This window comes from Cupressus sempervirens, chromosome 5 (genome assembly GCF_028749045.1).
Source record: "Cupressus sempervirens isolate cs-2001-9-10 chromosome 5, ASM2874904v1, whole genome shotgun sequence".
NCBI lineage: Eukaryota > Viridiplantae > Streptophyta > Pinopsida > Cupressales > Cupressaceae > Cupressus > Cupressus sempervirens.
In genome coordinates, this window is record NC_143122.1 from 197651170 (window position 1) to 197671643 (window position 20474).

The following is a 20474-nucleotide window of genomic DNA, read 5'->3' on the forward strand; positions in this document are numbered from 1 at the left end:
CAAATTTTGGAATGTTGATCTTGACAACAAGCAACAATTATTATTAACATTAAACAAACAAACAAAACAAAATATCAATTTTAAGAATTACAAAGGGTTTTTATCTACTTTTTTTTGGTATTAATATTATTGAAGTTATAACCACTTCTACATAAGTAGTGATTAATCTTATGTTGTTTCAACCAATTATATGTAACTATTTATTTATTTTTTCTATTTTTCTAATGTATATATGAAAGATTTTTAATTTGTGAAATTATAAAAATATGTTACATCAATTTTATATTAGAAAATATTTCATTTTAAATATTTAAATATGAAGTAGTTTTTAAAATTTAAATAAAATTATTTTAAAATTATAATTTGAATGTTAGAATTTTTTGTACTCTAAAGTATATTAAAATATTAAAAAACTTAAAATATTAAAATATTAAAGCTTTAATTAAATTAAGAATATTATCATTAAACTATAATCTTTAATTAAATTATTAAATATTATAATTAAAATATAAATACTATCATTTTAATGTATTATTTTCTATTAAATATAAGAGGATCAGAAAAAAAATAGAACTAGAGAGTTTATTGAGTATCAATAAGGAGGCCTAGCCTCCATCCGACAATAGAGTATCAAATGTACAATGACATTAAAACATGAGGAACAACCAACTAATTAAAAACATCAAAATGAACATCCATCTAGGTAGTCCAGTCGAGTGGAGCCTCCATCCAAACAATGTTTTTGCGCTCTTGAAATTGAGTTAATATGAGAAGCTCTTCTTTTTTGGCATTAATATTCTTCCTGATCTCCCTATTCAGTCTTTTACATGCCTGATCAAAAGCATGTAGGTCATCCAACGTTCTTCTCCATTGATATCCATGTTTCAGCTCATAGTAGAGGAAGGTAACATGACCATCTTCTAGGAATCTCTTCAACTTGTCTTTCTCAATCAACATAGTGGCCTGAACCTGCAAGAAAAATTTAAAAGGTGTGAGTTTTCGAAGAAACTTAGTAAGAACCCTCAGCTTACCTTGTACCTAATTAAACCATTACAATGTACGCCAAATACAAGTCATGTGACACTTGTTAGAATTATATTTTATTTTTTAATAAGTTCGTAAGAATACTATTATTATCTATTTTTTAATTTTTAATCATGATTACATTTTCCCCTTCTCTTCTTCCTACATATTATATTTTATCCTAAATATATCTCGTTTTAAATCAATTGATAAAATTATGATTTATAAATTACATTTAAGAAGAACCAAATTCAAAAATTTTAATAAATATTTTCACTAAAACTAGTGTGCTCGACAATCACTAAATATCAAATAATGCAAATTCCATATTATGAACTAAATTCAAATTTTTTTAAAATTAAAAAAAAGAAAAAGAAAATGTCAATAATGCAAATCAAAATCAGGGTCGTTGAACTTTGAAACCAAATTTTATTAATAAAGCATGGTGGCCTACCACTTTTCTAAAAAATAAACAAGTGTCACATAGTGGCTAAGTACTTGCCGTTGTAATTTTATAGCAAAAATATTTAAATAGGTTTTACAAGCATGTTGGATATTTTACTTTGTAAGATATTGAAAATATTCCAATCAAGACAATTGAAAAGGAAAGACAAGAACCAACCCCATAAACATTAGTGCATTATTTTTCACATCCATTACAACTAGCCACATAAATTTTGACATCATCAATTCGCCATATTACATGCAAGGTTTCTTAAATTTTTATTTAGTTGTAATATTTTTAGATTTAGTTGTATAATATTTTTCTTATTATATATTCTGTGTTTACAATTTTTATTCTTTAAAAGTCAATCAAAGCAATTCTCATGAATAATAAGAGACATATATAATTAATATTTTTTAATTTAATAAGATTAATTTATAGATAAAAAAATTTAAAAATAATATACGAAAATAATATGATTCAAAATCATTAATAATTAAATCTTGTATACGTTTTTTAGATAGATATATATTTATAGTTAATTTATTTAAAAAGAAAAATTAATCTAATATAATAATAAAATCTAGAATGTACAAAGATTTTGATATTTCTAATTATTCTTAATTGCACATTGTAATCTTATTTAATTGTTAAGTGCCTAAAATTAGTCCACTTAGCTGAAAAAATTAGATTACAAAAATCCCCTATATAAGAGGCTAATAATAAAAGTGATGCAAGTAGTAATAAAATAAATATAATGCAACTCAAAAATCAAAACTTAAAAGATGGGAGGGAAAGAAGGCCAACGGTAGCGGTTATTTTTATCAGTTATATCGCGGCAGCTTGCTGAATTTCCCCTCACGCTGGTGGCGGAGGTCTTTTATGCCAGAAAGAAGAATCTAAGAGGTGGTGGCGATATATTTGTATATATTTTATTAACTTATGCTGCAGGAAGGATGGCTGATATGACACAGGAGAGGTATGTTTTAATTTTTCATTTTTCTCAATCGAATTCTCTCTGTAGCGTTTATTTTGATTAGTTCAGTTGTGAGGCACCTTATATGGAGTCAATGAAAGGTCAGTCGTGGGATAAGTGACATGAATCGAAAGTAATGCATATACAATTTGACTCTTTAAATATGCGTCATTTCTAAAGAAAACAGTTTTGTAGAGAGAATAGTACCATTTCACCCGTTTTGTCGGTACTAAACTATTTATTCCTCCCTTTATGGCTAGTTTTTTAAGCGTTTTAAGCCTTTAGATTGCAGGGTCTTCCCCTTTGTATTTTGCATTGTTTTTCTTCATTTTATGTCGTGAAGTACTCTGGTGTAATTCGTTCCCCCTTTACACGATGCGTTTACTTGCAATATTTGTTTTGTTTGTTTGTTTAGTCCAGCTGTTTGTTTTAGGATTGACTCTTTTTGCCCATCGGATAAGACACCGCCCAAACTGTAACCCAAAATTTCTGAATCTCTAGCATGGTCCCTTAAGAGAAGTATCCAAAATTGTTAACCCTACAGAGCAAAATTTCATTGGTGAAGATTGTGGTTACTGATTATGTAAATTTGGTTGTGTTATCAATGCCAGTAAGTACGTTTTCAATCGAATTGCCAAGTTGTCGAAAGTGTTCATCTACTATTTTGAAGGCCAACAATGATTTTAGGTTGCTCAACAAAGTAGAGAGAATGAATAAAGATGCTCAAGCTCTTCATTTGCTAGCATCATAGAAGAATGAAAACTATTAGAAGATTTGAAATTGAAAGAAATATTAGTGAGCATGAAAGGGGATTCTTTAAACACTTATTACAGTGATGTACTAGAAAGTAGGGATGAGTTTAAGTGTTAAGAAAACAGACAACTTTTGGTTGTTAATGACAAGATAAAGCGGCTGTAGCGGCCAACAAGAGTGACTAACACTAGAGGTTGAAGGAGTTGGTTATTTTGCACTATTCAAGAGAATATGTCAAGGAGTCAAACTTTGGAGTATTTGAGTCAAACTTGTTGATTTATGTTTCATGAATAGTGATTCACATGAATCCAATTCTTATGAGAATAAATGAAACACTTAACATTCATTGGATCTAGGTGATACTAAGGTTCTCATTATGATCTCAATTGTAGAATATTATGATTATCTCAATTGTAGAATATTATGGTGTAATCATGTAAGTTTGGCAACTCAAATAATAAAAAGATTTCTGCTTTACTTTTTATAACTTTGGTCTCCAGCTACCTTGTGAAGCAGCTTTGCATATTTTGGAGTTATTGTTAATTTTCAATCTCGTTCTTGGTCAACTATTTCAAATGCATTGTGTTTGGTATTCAAATTTCTATTTATATTCATATTTTTCTAATTTAGGACAGCGCAACTTAGCTTCCAGTTAGTTAAGTACTTACATTTTAATTTTATTGGTTTGTCCAAAGCACCTTGTATCCTTTTGACACGTAAGAAATTTTACCATTTTTCTGAATGCTAAAGGTAAGCTGATGCTTTTATTTGCTGGTTCAGTCCTTCGTATGAAAGCAGGGAAGAACATGACAGTGTAAAAGAAGAAAAATATTTGAATTAAGTTCATTTTTAAAATTCTTTATAATTTTCTGTTTTGGTAGGTAAGGTTTAATTGAATAGAAAAATATTTGCAGATCCTAGCAAGCATACTAATTTATTTCTGTTTATTTTGGCATGAATTGAAGCTGTATTCTATCTACTCAGTTGCCAGGAGAATACAATTATTTCTTGCCCATACTGGATAGATTCCAGGTAATCAACAGCACTTGTTTAACCTTATATATAGCCTTTTCCCGTATAAGAGAACATTGTTACTTATGAATCAGTCACTGATATAATTTTGTTAATCACATTTTTACATGCGTATTTTGAACATTATTTTAGTATTAAAATCAAGAAAATATTCAAATGTCGACTAGTTCAAGCACAAGTTTTTCTCAGATTAACTGACTTAAAATGTTTTTGTAGGTTGATTCTTTTATGAAGTTAATGAAAAGCCAATTGTCTGTATCAAGTAAACATGGTATTTTTAGCAGATTTGCTTCTCGTGGAAAGAATAAGTACACAATAGCAGATATGCTTTCTTTTCAGCAAGTGATTACTTGATCTTATGTCATGCGTTTATTTCTGGAGTATGATGTAGCATTTGGGTTGACATTGTATTGAATTTTTGTTTTTCTCATTTTGGTATAGCACTGCTTTTTATCTGCGGTTTCCAAAAAAGATCTTTATATTTTCTTTTTGTGTAGGATTCAATTCAAACATCGCTATTGAAAATGAACAGTGACTTAAGGTGCCAAGCTGTTGAACTTTTTCAATTAATTTTGCGATTCACTAATGCTGATGGTGCGGGCCAATGTAATTTAGAAGAACAAATCAGCATCGTTATTAAGATCTATGAATATTCCATGAAATGTGTGGAATTAAAAGATGAGCTATTTGTGCAAATAATGAAGCAAACACACAACAATCCAGAACGGTAACTTTTAGATAATTATGTAGCCACTATTGGTTGGTTATATTTTTTGTTTGGATCAATGAAATGTTTACCATGTTATGTTAAAGAATTTCAATATTTTTAGTGTTATTATCTTTAAATTGCTAGATTTTGTAATAATTTAATCAACTATCCCACAGCAATTTACTGTTAAACTCTGGTAGTTCTGTCCTTATCTATTTTTCTTCCTTTGATGAACACTTCAGGAGTCTTAAATATTAATTTTCTTTTGCCAAACAAATCATAAACTTCTGGAGTACCCCTTTGATTGTAAATTCTGAATGTTGTATTATTAGTCCAGGCACTATGGAAAAAATACACGAGGACATTACAGCAAACAGTTGTCAAGTGACCGATATCTGTCACTACAGATTGTTACAACATGAAGATTAAATACTAATACTCATTACTGCCTGGAGCTGAGTCTAGAATTTGTTCACAATGTGCATCTACAGTAATGTGCCAGTCGAACTCGAGTCACAATATCTTGAAACCAATTTCAGTGTTCATACAGATTAATTTCTAATTAATGACTCCAGGAATGTCAAAGGATTTTCAGAACTAACCTTCGATTTGTATAGAACTGGAATAGTGGATTTAATGCAGTCCCGTTAATCTGATGATGCTCAGGGACATGTGCAAGGATTTAAACTGGCTTTATAACCTTGGTCCGATTACCTCTGTGTACACCTGCTGCGTGTATTAGTCTTCACTCCATAACCGGCTGCTGCACTAAGCTGGAGCTGGCGTCTTCAATCCCAAATTAAACACCTGCACTCGCCCGACCTATGTGGATGTGATTCAGTTGAATCCGACTGCGTCTTTGTTCCTGGGACGTCACGAGTGGAAGATGGCTTGGTCGACCCTATCACTCGTTCATCCACTCCCTTCCATGCGTGAGCGGCTCTACTCTAGTCGGGGTAATACGTGGTCGCTGGGAACGGCGTGGACGTTTGCAAAGACCCGACGTGAGCAATGTAACTCAATCACCTCTGGCTTATGGCACTTGTTTCTGATTCACCACTGAAAACCTGCTCGGCTCAACAAAATCTCCTTGCGTAATAGTTATACTGTTCCCGTTTACTCGCAGGAGCAGATAGTATAAACAACCGAACGTATACTTTTCCCTAGATTCAACTCGCCCAACACACAATCACTTCTAAATAATATTCACTTGTACACTCACCTGAAAGTTATTGCCGAACTGCCCATAACATTGAGATTAAGAAATTTAAGGAAGTCTGGGGCTACGTCCAACTCCCTTGGTATTCCCAACCTTGAGGGTTTTCGTCCTCCCAGTCACATTCAAGCAACCAGCCTTATCTGAACATTTGATATCAACTTCGTGGTGACAATCCCAATGTAGGCTCTCCTTTTTATAACCTCGAAATGAGGGAAAAGAGTTGGCATGAGATATGTGGGATAAAAACCACTGTTTCGTCCTGTAGTGACTTAAGTCACTTTATAAAGTAAAACTTTATAAACATAAAGTGACTTTATAACTGAATGTCCAAATTAATATCAGATAAGCCTTTAAATTAAAGTTCTCAGTGTGACTGGTAAAACATCCTGATTGATGCCGTTAATCTATCCGGATGCGGAGATAGATTAACTCGGCGCCGCCACTAACGCGGAGAAGGGGACATGACAGATTTCACTTTATTTTTTTTGTTAATGTTAAAGTTCATCTTTTCCCCTAAATATTTATTGTAGAATATATATTGTTGAAAGAACTTTTAGAATGCTGAGGTCAGATTCATCTTTATATTGCATGATTTTTTTGATATACAAACATAGTATGATTACCTACACCAATCTCACGTGTCTATTGTGACGTCCCAACGCAAATGTTATGGTGGTGCGGATTCCCACTGGCCTTTCACCATCAATCTGGGCTTTTGGCACAATGGTTGCCTTGCATGGTATCAAATGAGGTCTCAATGTTGAGCCCTATGGAGCGTTGCGGGCTGTGATGTTCTGGTGGTGCATATTTGCACTAGGTGTGTACCCAAAGGCATATATCCACAAGGGGGTTGAAACTCCTTGTTTAATGTCGATAGGTGCCATTCACCATCAGCTTGCTTTGATACCATTGACATATTCCCACTCAAATTTAACCTAAATTTTTTGCTATTGATTGTTTGACATTTTGTCAAGGACTTGGCTTGCAAAATGTTTTAGTTTTGATTTTTGATTTTGTTGAATATTATTATGACGTTTGTTTGAATATTTCTCACCAATACATAAACAAATGCATAGAAATGATAAACAAATAACTGTATAAACAAGTGTCAAGTATACCACATACATTTATGTCTTTATTGATAGAAACTAGGTCGGCTATGAAAGTTTCAGACTGTGACAACATATATAGACTTAATCCGAATTAAAGATTTGGATTCATAGAGCATGCACAACATATCCAGAATGATTCCCCTTTGTTGTAGATGATTTTGAGCCTTAATTTGAGATTATATTAGTTTCCAGCACAGGTGGACAGATCTGTTATCAGACTGATGTGGTAGCTGGTAAAAACTGATTTGAGGTGCCAAACCTTCAAATATCGCCACAAACTCCTCATGATTAGTGCTTTCTATAGAGATTATAAATGATGAAACCCTTGATGGTTGGAATCCTTTCAAGTCTGATGCAAAGTCTGGTTATGCAATTGATATCAAATTGACCTCAATATTGAACAAAGCTTTATTCTAAAGTGACACGATTTGACCTTGAAGTTCGCCGTACCTTTAAAGCAGAAGTAAAAAGAAACCCACAATGCAAAATTTGGATTTCTGAGCCTGCAATATGAATTTATGATCTGCTCACAAAATCCTCATCAAAACCATACCAAAATGATGCCAAAATATTGTATAAATTTTTGTTCAAGGTGGTGTCCTTATTCATTAAATAATTCTGATCTGAATTTACCAAGTCCTAGAAACTTTATTACTACTATAAAACATGTCAAATCTTCTTGTAAATCATTCATTATAGCACTAATGAAAATCTTTCATTGATTTACCCCAATGGTGAACTGGGTTTTCAGTCAATTCACAATTCTCAAGGGTTTTGTCCTCAGAAAATACTTGGCAATAGCTGCAAATGCAAGATCTCTGAAAAATAATCTTTGAATAATAAAAATGAGGCCTCCAAATGCTCTTTTATTGACTTCAAACTCTAATTGGCTCCTTTAGGGTTCCCACTTTTTTAAGTGTTTTCTTTATTCGTCACTTAATACCCATCAATGACCCCCCGTTAAAACAACATTATCTCCCTTGGACACGGTCCTTTTATTACTCTATTAATTTATCATAAAGTGACATTATTAGTCACTTTATTTTATATTATTAAATATCAAAGTCAATACTTTAATACTTAATTTTTATTCAAACCCCATCACTTGGCCATACCAAGCTAAAAAATTGATGATGCACGTGTCATCTCGGTGATGTCTAAATATAACACTTGTACTAATAGCCCCCTCCTAAAAATTAGGGATCATTCCTCAAAAATAGGAATTGCAACCAAAGCCATCAAAATGATCTTTGAAGTCTCCTAATGCATTTTGGTCAACTCTTAATCATTCCTGAAATTGTCCAAAAATGGATTATAAAGATTTCTAAGCTCCATAGTTCTTGGCTCCACAACCTCAGTTACCAAATTTTGCTATTTAGGCCCGGGTCCTGGTACTGGTACAGTTTTGGTACTGGTTCCTTTAGGGTACTTCATGGGTTCTTTGTGGGTCCTTCTGTGAAGGACACACATCGAACATGGGCACATAGGAAGTACCCTAGGGCAACTGGTCAGTCTATGTATGTATTTCTGATTTTTTTATCAACATGCTCTTTGTATCAGCATTAGATAGTGTCTTGCAACAGCTTGGTAATATTATTCAAGTCAAAATTGGACTATGTAATGCACTTAGTTTATGAGAGAAGTTAAACAGCTGTCTACTTTAATTTATTTGAAGATTAGAGACTGATTTTTTTAATTTGTAGATCTGAGTACATTACTGTTGATAGATTTGTAAAAGCCAGGCCATAGCTATGTTTGTTAATCATTATCGGGTTGATGCCAATTTGTAATTCATGTAATTTGAAACAATATCAGTAATGCAATTAATTTATTTATAATTTTATTGGCCATTATGGATTTATGAGTGTCACTCTTCTTTTTATATTTTTCAAGTCAAATTTTTAACATACATACATACATATACGAACCAAACCCAAACCTGCAAGGGGACAAAAATTGCCGTACCCACGAATCAGAACCCCGTATCTCTACCAGAACCAGAACTCGAATCGGCAACTTAGTCCACAACCCTTGGCTGGGTCCCCTAACCACTCTATTGGCCTACGAGAACCACTAATTATATTCTAACCTATGCTTTAGTCTGAATTGCCCAAGGGACATGACAATCCTCCCTTTTTGGGATTGCTTTCCCTAAGGCAATCTGCACCTTCTTGTTAAAGCCAAATACCTGGATCCCATATCAACCATAGGAACATTAGTCCATCAATCCATTGCACTACTCTGATAATAAGAACATTATGCTAGAAGAAGTGAAGCAGCTCATCAAGATCCATAAGAAATAAATCATCATCCATGACAAAACCCGCATCTAAATCAAAATATAGAACCTTCTATATGAAGTATCTCAATTAACCACCATAAATTTACCATCCATGTATGTATAACATCAAGACAATGTGAAAGTTTACTCCTACATGCTAGATTTCATGTAGGAGTAAACATCCACAACTCAATCCAACAACATCCACATGATTTCATTTAACTAAGGAAAATCAATAATATCCATTTGATACGTTATGTATCTCCAATAGATTTTCATGTCACACACTCCCAAGTGACTCAAAAGTCGATATAGACTGTGCTAAATTTGAAAGTGCAATGGAAACTCAAGTAGGGCAATCACTAGTCTGTGAAGTATGGACTAAAATGAAGTCACCTACCAATAAATATACTGTAATGTCCCCCTTTTCTAGGCCTTTATCCATGATACATCATTAGTCTTTTTCGTCATGGTTCTGCGGGCTAGCACTATTAGTTGCAAGCCAATCAAACAAGTCTTGATAGGGATTCTTTGATACTTACTATTTTTAGTAAGTCAATAGGGTTCAATCTTTTGGCCATTTTAAGTATTGGGCTTGGAACGCATTGTTGGGAGCTTTTCAACAAACTATTCCACATGGTCTTTTGATTTCATTTGAGCATTTAGTTTCAAGCTAGGAGACTAAATAATCTAATATTGTACCACTTTTTTATAAAATTTAATATATTCATTTAAAGTGGATTAATAAAAGACAGAAATATGAAGAGTGAAGAAGAGGAAAAACAAAGAGACAAAGATGGCTGCAAAAGGACCTTTAGAGGCTCATTCTCTTCATGGTTGGATATTGATTTGATTTGAGATTTCTCTTGGATAAGGAAGCTTCAACTTCTATTCAAGATCCGATGATGCAAACCCTTAGGTTCTTCTTGGGTGGATTGGATATAGCCCCAGTTCGTCATCTGTGGTGAGTTCGTGAAGTTCACAATTGCATTTTAGGTTCTTTTCTGGTTATCCAATCTAATTGTTATTATTGTTTTTTATGATTGGATTGTTATTGTATTGCTGAATATTATAATGCAATATTTTTCAAATATTTTATGAGTATCTGGTAGATTTTGTTGCATAAATTCTTTGTTATATTTCTAGAATTTTATTGAGGAAAATTGGAAAAGAATACCTAGGTAGGATATTATAGGGGTATTAGAGATGGTTTTCCTACCAGCTTGTGAGGGTTAATTCAAAGTTAATTACAAAAAGGTTTTATTATAGGCAAATTAAAGAATATTGCAAAACTAATTTTTAGAGAGATTTTCAAGAGTTCAATAGCATAATAATTCCGATATGATATTTTGTACTTGCTTGCAATGAAGGTAGATATCAATTTTTTTTTGATTGGTAATGGGCCGAAGCCTAGATTAATTATTATTATTTTTTGTTGAGATTTATTTTAATCTGTTAAACTTGAGTAGATTTGAACCCAAGACCTCCCGATGAGAGGCTCACAAGTTATTGTTATGTTATATGCTCTTACTTGGAGGTAGATATCAAATTCATGAAGGGTGCTCCTCTTAATACCATAAACACATAACATAAACAAAGAAATAACAACAATTTGCAAGAACAAAATATGGGCTTTTTATTATTGCTGCAAATGCGGAATTACAGAATTTAGAATTACAATATGCTAACCCACGTGGGTGCTTTTATTACAGTAATTTGCAAGACAAAGCTGTGAATTATCACTCCAAAGCTGTCCTAGACAATGGGGTATTTCTTAAAATAGGCAATTTTATGATGCCTGGGAAGGTTCTAGACACTCAAACTTGATACCTAGGGCCGACAGACCCTAATAATACATATATAGTCAACCAAATAAAATTTTGACATGTATTTTGGAAGTTTTGGTCGGCCCAACTTCAAAAAGTCATAACTCTCCTACCGTTGCTCTAATTGGCTATTATAACCACTTTTCAGAACCCTCAGCTTCTGATCTATAGACTTGGATTTGTATAAGTGCCCATTTGTCAAGTTTTTGGGCCTCATCCAGGCACATTTAGGCCTTCAATAGTGAGCCTGGAGGTTTTATACCAAAATTGCACACCAAAAATCTGCAATAAATCCATGAATACACATGACATGGCACTAAGTCTCAATTGGTAGGTTGAGATATCCAAGATGAGCATCCACTGAAATTAGGACATTTTGAGCTCGTATGACTGACTTACTAAGTAGAAAGCCTCCACAGACAACAACTCTGCATTAAGACAACCTTTACTCAAACAACTAAAATCAAATATTTTTGGTTGATGCAAGATTGTTCTTACACTCAGGATACTCCTGCATCAGACACCTAGGGTAATTTGAGAAATGACTCCATCATGTCTCAAGTATTTAGAGGAAAACCAAGATAGTTAACCTCCTCCCTTGCTAGCCATGGTGAATCTTCTACTTGCCTCCCTTTCCATTTGACTAGGTATTCTTTATAAGTTTTGTTCTTTGTACTTTTACCAACACAGTTGTCCAGTATCTCCTCAATCTCCTTTGTAGCCGAACTAGTTGCTGGAATACTCTACTGCACTTTTGCAACATTATCCCCATCACCTCCTTCATAATACTCTATCAAATCTAAAATGTTAAATACTGGTGAAATTTTTAATTCAGCAGGCAACTTCACTTTATAGGTATTTCCACAATCATGCCTTTTCACTATCTTGCACGGTCCAAACTTCTTCATTTTCAGCTTATTATATATGCCTATTGGAAAATGCTCCTTTCTGAAATGAACCATGACTTCATCTCCAATCTGAAATTTCTTATACCTCCTTTTCACATCTTCCTTAGCCTTGTACCATGTATTCATCTAAATATGTGCTTCCTCACCTCCTCATGGATGTTCTTCAAATGTTTAACAAATTCTTCTGCTTCAACACCACTTATTTATCCTTTATCCGATTGCCTCAATTCAGAAACATATTTGGGACTACTCCCATATACAATCTAGAATGGTGATTTACCAATACTTCTATTGACAAAATTATTATATGCAAATTCTGCCTGTGGTAAAATCATATCCCAGCCCTTTGGTTTATCTCCAACCAAGCATCTCAGCAAATTTCCCTAATTCCTATTCACCACCTCGGTTTGTCCATCAGTTCGAGGATGATGTGGTGAACTAAACTTCAGATCTGTCTTCTATTTCTTCCACAATGTATGCCAAAAATACCCAACAAATTCGGTATCTCGATCTTAAACTAAACTTTTTGGCAGACTATGTAATCTCACCATTTCTTTAAAAAACAACTCTGCCACATGAACAACATCTCTAGTCTTCTTGCAGGGAATGAAGTGTGCCATCTTTGAAAAACTATTAGCCACCACAAAAATAAAATCATTGCCTCGTTGAGCTCTTCGTAATTAAAGAACAAAATCCATGCTAACGTCCTTCCATGGCTTCTCTGGTATAGGTAATGGCTGATACAACCCCGTATTCTGCTTCACTCCTTCACATCTTGCTGCAACTGTGACTAGTAATAATTCTTAGCAACCAAAGCAATGGTATTATCTCTCCCAAAATGTCCAACCAATCCTCCACTATGCCTCTCCTTGATGAGATTCTCCCTTATAGAACTTCTAGGGATGCACAACTGATTTTCTTTGAACAATATACCATCCTAGATAATGAAATCCAACCACTTCATCCTATTTAGTGTAATAGGTTCTGAACAAGCCTTCCAAGCTTCACCAAAATCAGGATCCTCTCAATACAAATTCTTGAGTTCCTTGAACCCAACCACCTCAATCTGCATCTTTGTCAGCATAAGTTGTCTTCTACTAAGAGTTACAACTCTATTAGACTTCCCACTCCTATGTTTCAAAACAAATGTATAACTTTGCAAAAACTCAACCCACTTCAAATGCCTTTAGTTCAATTTTTCTTGACTATTCAAATATTGTAAAGTTTGATGATCAGTATACAAAACAAACTCCTTAGGAAGAAGATAATGTCTCCACTTCTTCAATGCTTGACCAATACAATAAATTATTTGATCATAAACATAATACTTTCTTTTGGCATCATTCAACTTCTCACTGAAATAAGCAACATACCTTTGTGGCTCCAAACAACTCCTATTGCAGTACCACTAGCATCACAATCTACTTGAAATACCTTGTTAAAATCTGGAAGTGCTGAAATAGCTCTTATTTGCTCCTACAGTGCACTTAAAGTCTTTCCTATCCTCTCTCATTGTTTTAGTCAATGTTCCACAAATACTGCTAAAACCTCTTATGAAATTTCTGTAAAAACTACCCAATTCATGAAAAGATCTTACCTCTGTAGCACTCTTTGGAGTAGGCCATTCAAGGATAGCCTTCACTTTTGCCAGGTCCATTTTCAGACCTTATGCTGAAGCTACAAATCCCAGTTACACCAACTCCTTCATGAAATTGCACTTCTTCAGGTTTATCAACAACTTTTCTTCCCTCAACTTATCAAACACCTTTCGAATATGCACCAAATGCTCCTCCAATGTCTTACTAAAGATCAATATATCATCTAGGTAAACGATGAAAAACTTACCCAGAAACTCCTTTGGCACCTTATTCATGAGACGCATAAAAATGCTCGGTGCATTGATTAGCCCAAAATGCATGACTAACCACTCGTACGGTCCTTCCCTTGTCTTGAAAGCAGTCTTTCACTTGTCTCCTTCTCTGATGGTACCCACTCTTTAGATCTTTGTGAAATACACAGCTTCACTCAAACAGTCCAAAATATCATCCATCTTTGGCAATGTAAATTTGTACCTAATTGTGATCTTGTTGATAGCTCGTGAATCTGTGCACATCCTCCATTCTCAATTCTTCTTTGGTGCTAATACTACTGGTACAACATATGGACTCAGATTCTTTCGAATCAACCTCTTCTCCAACAACTCATGAACTTGTCTATTCAACTTTTCATTTTCTGTTGGTGTCATTTTGTGCACTACCTTGTTTGGAAAACTTGCTTTTGGAATCAAATCCAATTGCTGACTAATCTTCCTCACTAAGGGTAATCCATCAGGTGCATTATCTGACACAATATTAGGAAACTCTCCCAATAAATCTTCAACTTTTGCAGGTACCTCGTCTACTTCTTCTATACCATCTTTTGGGATTACAACAAAACACATGCTCATGCTTCATACCTTGGAGGAACACCTTTCCATCAATAAAACATATTTTGGCAGCACTACGTACCTTTTCTTCTTTCTCTTTCAACGGCTTCAACTTATGTTTCACTCCATCCTTTGTCAGAGTGTAGGTATTTGCTTGCCCATCACGTACAACATGCTTGTCACACTGCGACAGCCTACCTAACAACATATGACATGTCCATACGTATGATATCACACAACACCTTATCCTGGTAGCTTCCAATCTTGAACTTCACTGAGCATTGCTCATTGACCATGACCTTGTGATCATCTTGCACCCAGGCAATACTGTATGGACACGAGTGTTTCTTCCTTTTAAGCTTCAACTTTGTGACCATCTTTTTTGACACCAGATTGTCAGTACTTCCACCATCAATGATCTCATCACAACACTTATCTTCACATTTGCACCTTGTGTGAATTAAGCTCCTTCTTTGATTAGGTTCACTCTCACCACTCGACATGACTCTTTTGTTAACTAGGACTTCTCCTCTTTCAGCATCTTCAAAATGTGATGATCTGACATCTTCATCAACATGTTCAACTCTGGCCTGGCCTTTAGTGAACATTCAAATGCTCTATGACCTTCTTCTCCATAGTGAAAGCATTTTCCATGAAAGCCTCCTCTTCTAGATCCTCGCCCTCTTCCTTGTCCTCTCTGATCTCTATTGTTTTGGTCATGGAAACGATTGGAATTGTTTCCCCTTTGGTTTTAACTACTATTTCTCGCCTTATCCTTGTTCTTTTGATCATCATTTTGGCCTTAGTAAGACCGATTGCCAGATCTTCCATCGTGACCTCTTCCACTATTCTTATTATCAAACTTTTTGTGTAGCTTCTCCTCAACTCTTAGGGACAATTGGTATGCCTCAATACTGGTCATTCGAATCAGACTTAGCTTCTCCTGAATGCTTGGCCTTAACCTATTAAGATAACAGACAAATTTCGCCTTATCAGCTTCTGCATGGCTGGTTCTAATGAGAACTCCGTATAACTCTTTGGTATACTCTTGAATAGATCTTCCTACTTGCTTCAACCTTTGCATTCAACCCTTGCATTTTCTTCAGCATATCAAGTTCATAATCCATAGGAATGAACTGTCGCTTCATTTTAGCTATCATTCGATCCCATCTAGTGATTTTGTCTTTTCCTCTTCTATTTCTCAAACTTGACCCTATCAGAATCTTCAATATCTTCATATTCAAAACTCTTCAAATTCATTGATCCAATTGATCAATTCCTCTGGGTTAAGATTTTTCCCAAAAATGTGGGAACATTAAACTTAGGTCTTTTTCCAATCTTGGAGATGGCCTTAAAAGGCCTCTCCTCTTATGGATTCAAAACCACCTCTACTTCAACATTTTCTTCTTCTTCGTCCTCATCGTCGTTTTCATCTCTCATGACAAGATTTTTTCCTTTGCGTATTTGTACTTCCAACGCTTGCATCTATATCTAGAGCGCTCTAAAACCCTCATGTGTAACACCTACAACTCTTCCACCACGCTCTCTTCATGGAGGCATTTTCTTGCTTTCGTTGAAACCTTAGTGCAAATTGCCATACAATCGGCAATCTGTCTACATGCTCAGCCCAAACCATGGTCTTGGTGCAAATTGCCTCATTGCCGACGATCTATCCACACACTCAGGAACTCTAGCTCTGATACCACTTGATGAAGGGTGCTCCCCTTAATACCATAAACACATAACAGAAACAAGAAATAACAACAATTTACGAGAACAAAATATGGGCTTCTTATTATCGCTGCAAATGTGGAATTACAAATTTTAGAATTAAAATACGCTAACCCACATGGGCACCTTCATTACAGTAATTTGCAAGACAAAGCTGCGAACTATCACCCCAGAGCTATCCTAGACAATGTTCGGGCATTTCTTAAAATAATCAATTTTATGCTGCTCAGGAAGGTTCTAGACACTCAAACTTAATACCTAGGGCTGATAGACCTTGACAATAAATATATAGTCGGCCAAATACATTTTTGACATTTATTTTGGAAGTTTTGGTTGACCCAACTTTGGAAGGCCATAATTGTTGAACCGTTGCTTTGATTGTCTATTTTAACCACTTTTTAGAATCCTCAGCTTTTGATCTACAGGCCTCATTCTATTCATGTGCCCATCTGTTGAGCTTTTCAGCCTCACCCGGGCAGATTTAGGCCTTCAACGGTGAGCCTAAAGTTTTTATACCAAAATCACACACCAAAAATCCACAATAAATCCATGAATGCACATGAGATGGCACTAAGCTTCAATTGGTAGGCTGATATATCCAAGATGAGCACCCACCTTTGAAATTAGGACATTCTAAGCTTGTATGACTGACTTACTAAGTAGCAAGCCTCCACAGAAAACAACTCTGCATTAAGACAACCTTTATTCAATGAATTGAAATGCAATATTTTTGGTTGCTGCAAGATTGCTCTTAAACCGAGGATGTTTTTGCATCATGAATATTGAAATTGGATGCAGATTATATTTCCATCAGGCCCTTAATTATTGCAAACTTTTTTGGGAAACTTTAGAACCAAGGAAAAATGTTTGGAATCATTTGTTTGAGTTTTATCATGACCAATATTGCGAGTGAAAGTCGAAAATAGAGAATATTAAGCTATTCATGACAGCGTAAATTCTTCAATAATACTATTGTCAAAATCTTCATATACATTCCTGTGGAATGAGAAACAATTAATATTTTAAAGTGCATAGGTGTGACCTTGCCGTGACTATGGTCTTGTGTGCATCTAAACAAATTGAGTGTAACGTTTCAATCTAGGAAAAGATGTTGCCATGTATGGTTATGTTGCTGAGGATATTGCTAAGGATGTTTACATATTCTAAATTTTTTAGCGAATTCTAGACATATTGAAGATGCTGTGTTAGCTCTTTCCTTGACATGGAGATAAACTGGCAAATCATTTGACACATGAATGAAAGTGGGAACATAAAAAAAATCACAATTTCGTTACAAGAGTGCCTCTACCAGTCCATATGAAATTAATATAATCATATAAACATTAAGTCTGGTGCTGGAGCAATTATATTGGCAAGATAATAATTATTTTAATATTTGCAGCATATTATAGCATTCATTCAAATGTTTGGATTTAAATTTTATTGATGGTCTCGAGATTCTTAAGATTTTGAGTTAAATTAATACTGAATGGCTGATTTAGTCAAGCCAATATCGGAGGAATTATATCGCAACTATTACCAAATGATTTTTTAGGCATGCTCATTGGGAAATACCATAATGTTCTTGTTATAAAATAAATAATAAATCAAACTTTTGTAACGGGCCGATTGATTTAATTTATCTCGGACCCATTTTTATTTTTGTTTCTGTAATTTGTGTCGCCGTTGGCTATCTTTGTACACCCTCAGAAAGTTTCCCAATGGGTATTTAAGCACGGCTTGTAGGTTGTAGTCGGTATGCTTTTGGATTATTTTACTCTGTATTGCAAATTCCTATTGGAGTTCTCTATAATTCGTCATGTCGGAAGTGAAAGATCTTCCCTATTTGGCTGGTGCAGTTTCGGTGGGATTCAACCCTCACCTTATTCCGTTGTTGCATGTATTACTTCGCTCGGATGTGGCAAGTCGGAGCACCATCTTTTGGCAAATATTATTGAAGGATATGTGTTCTAATCTCTATTGTTGATTCTATCTTACGAATTGGGTCTCTGCGTTATATGGTCTGAGCACTTCCTCCCTACCAGTACACCATCCCCTTCTTCCGTCACAAAGTTCATCTGCTGTGTGTCCACATTGTCCGCTATATAGCCTATGCCAAGCCCCTTCATTTCCCCACCATACAACCACTTGGCCTTCATCTCCTTCAACTTCCATCACCGTACAGCCAAGCATAGGACCCCGTACGATTTCTTGATATCAACGTATGACTTGTACAGTATTCTAATTCCCACCTCGTACGGCTAGCCTTGGTCACCGTACAACCTGCATATTCAAAGTACGACCAACTTGTTCACTGTACGGCCAAAGTCTACTCCCATCCTCACTGTACGGCAAAATAGTATCCTTACCTGCCTCTGTACGGCTTTCACCGTACGACCTCCAATTGTTCCTGTACTATGGTCAGAGCACCTCACCGTACTATCCTCCAGACTCATTCGTATGCCACTGCAACTCATCCTCTCCATCGTACGGCTCACTCCAAACAACTACCCTCACCGTACAAACTTCATTCAATAAGACAATTACAAACATTTTTGTTAAACAATCTGCTAATCACTCCATTGCTAGCTTGGTACACTACAGTGGTATTAGAGCCAGGTTAATCCTACTAGCCTGTGGATAGTGAATGAGAGTTTATAGTCGGAAGAGAAGGACACATTCAATTGATCGAATGGCTGCCGAACAGGAACCGACCGCTGCCGAACTGGTGGCACTACTGAGGGAACTTGCCAAGAATTAGGCACAGATCACTGTTACGCAGTGACTCATGGAAGACACTCTCAAGAAGTTGGCGGAAAACAAAATATCCCGGTAAGAAAATGGTCATAGCGTGGACTCAGTGTCGGGTAAATCAAACCCTTATCTAACATGCTCTTGACCTTCCATGCTGACTTTTCCATCACGAACGGAGGCACAACACAGAGAAAAACAACCAACTTTCGAAGAGATGCAAGAACAACTGAGAGAAGACGAGAGGAATGCAAACCTTGAAGAAGATGTATCCTACAAAGATTATGTGGATCTGAGAATGAGATATTCAGAGGTAGAAACCGAGGATACTTTAACGATGATCTTAGAAGAAAGTTGAGTAAGGTAAATCTGTCTCCATTTGACGGATCCAGTTCCATATCTGCGCAAGCGTGGATAATGAAAGCCGATACCTACTTCCAGCTGAATCCTATGCCAGAGGAAGAATCAATCAAACTTGCCATGTTACACTTGGAGGGAGTTGCGCATGAATGGTAGCACCACGACACCATCACGTTAGGGCATGATCAAATAATTACTTATGTAGAATTCACAGAGAAATTGATAGAACGATTTGATGGTAAAGGTCCAGAGCTCAATTTCAAAGATTTGGCACAACTGAGACAAACTGGATCGGTCGATTAGTTCATTGCAGAATTTAAAAAACTCTTTGTTTTGGTGACGGACATTTCTGAAAGGAGACGGGTAGTGCTCTTCATGGACATACTGACAGAACCTCTGAAAGGTTGGGTAAAGGGGTTCAATCCTACCACCCTGTCGGAAGCAATCAATAAAGCATGGAGTATGGCATCGTCTTTGGCATCATCCTCTCGAAGTTACATTCTAAACCGCCGACATTTTCGAGGGACAAACTCCGCCCAAGAAGCCATCGTTGGATGAAACTACCAGACAAGAACTTCGAAGGAAAAAATTGTGTTTCAATTGCAAGGGACCTTGGGAGCCTGGCCACTGATGCCTCAAAAAGGGGAAGATCCATTACATTGAGGTCATGTCAGATGATGAGGATGAACAGGAAGAAATTCCGGTTGAAGATAACCAACTCCACAACGACACCAACATCAGTTTAAACCATACGGAAAGAATTGCCACTTTGGTACAATACGGAGGAACCATTGCCTTGGCTGGCAGCCTAAGGTGCACAGTTTTTCGTGTACGGGGTACACTTCAAGGACAAAGGGTTACGGTGATGTTGGATAGCAGAGCTACTCTAAATTTCATAAACTCATCCTTGGTAAAACAAAAAA

At 35.5% G+C, this 20474-nt stretch overlaps 1 protein-coding gene and 1 long non-coding RNA gene across 2 annotated transcripts in view; one reads left to right on the plus strand and one right to left on the minus strand.

Annotated features, from left to right (window-relative positions):
- Nucleotides 1-560: 560 nt before the first annotated feature.
- LOC149555066 (uncharacterized) overlaps nucleotides 561-20474 on the minus strand; it is a 257473-nt gene continuing 237559 nt past the window's right edge. Inside the window, exon 2 of the long non-coding RNA XR_016364453.1 lies at nucleotides 561-969. This is a non-coding gene — a long non-coding RNA (uncharacterized LOC149555066). The remainder of the gene's footprint in view (nucleotides 970-20474) is intronic.
- Nucleotides 2266-20474, plus strand: part of LOC149555067 (kinesin-like protein KIN-14I) — a 285467-nt gene continuing 267258 nt past the window's right edge. Inside the window, exons 1-4 of the mRNA XM_089829100.1 lie at nucleotides 2266-2447; nucleotides 4163-4229; nucleotides 4446-4571; nucleotides 4727-4956. Coding sequence (XP_089685226.1) covers nucleotides 2425-2447; nucleotides 4163-4229; nucleotides 4446-4571; nucleotides 4727-4956 — 446 coding nt within the window. The 5' untranslated portion in view covers nucleotides 2266-2424. The remainder of the gene's footprint in view (nucleotides 2448-4162; nucleotides 4230-4445; nucleotides 4572-4726; nucleotides 4957-20474) is intronic.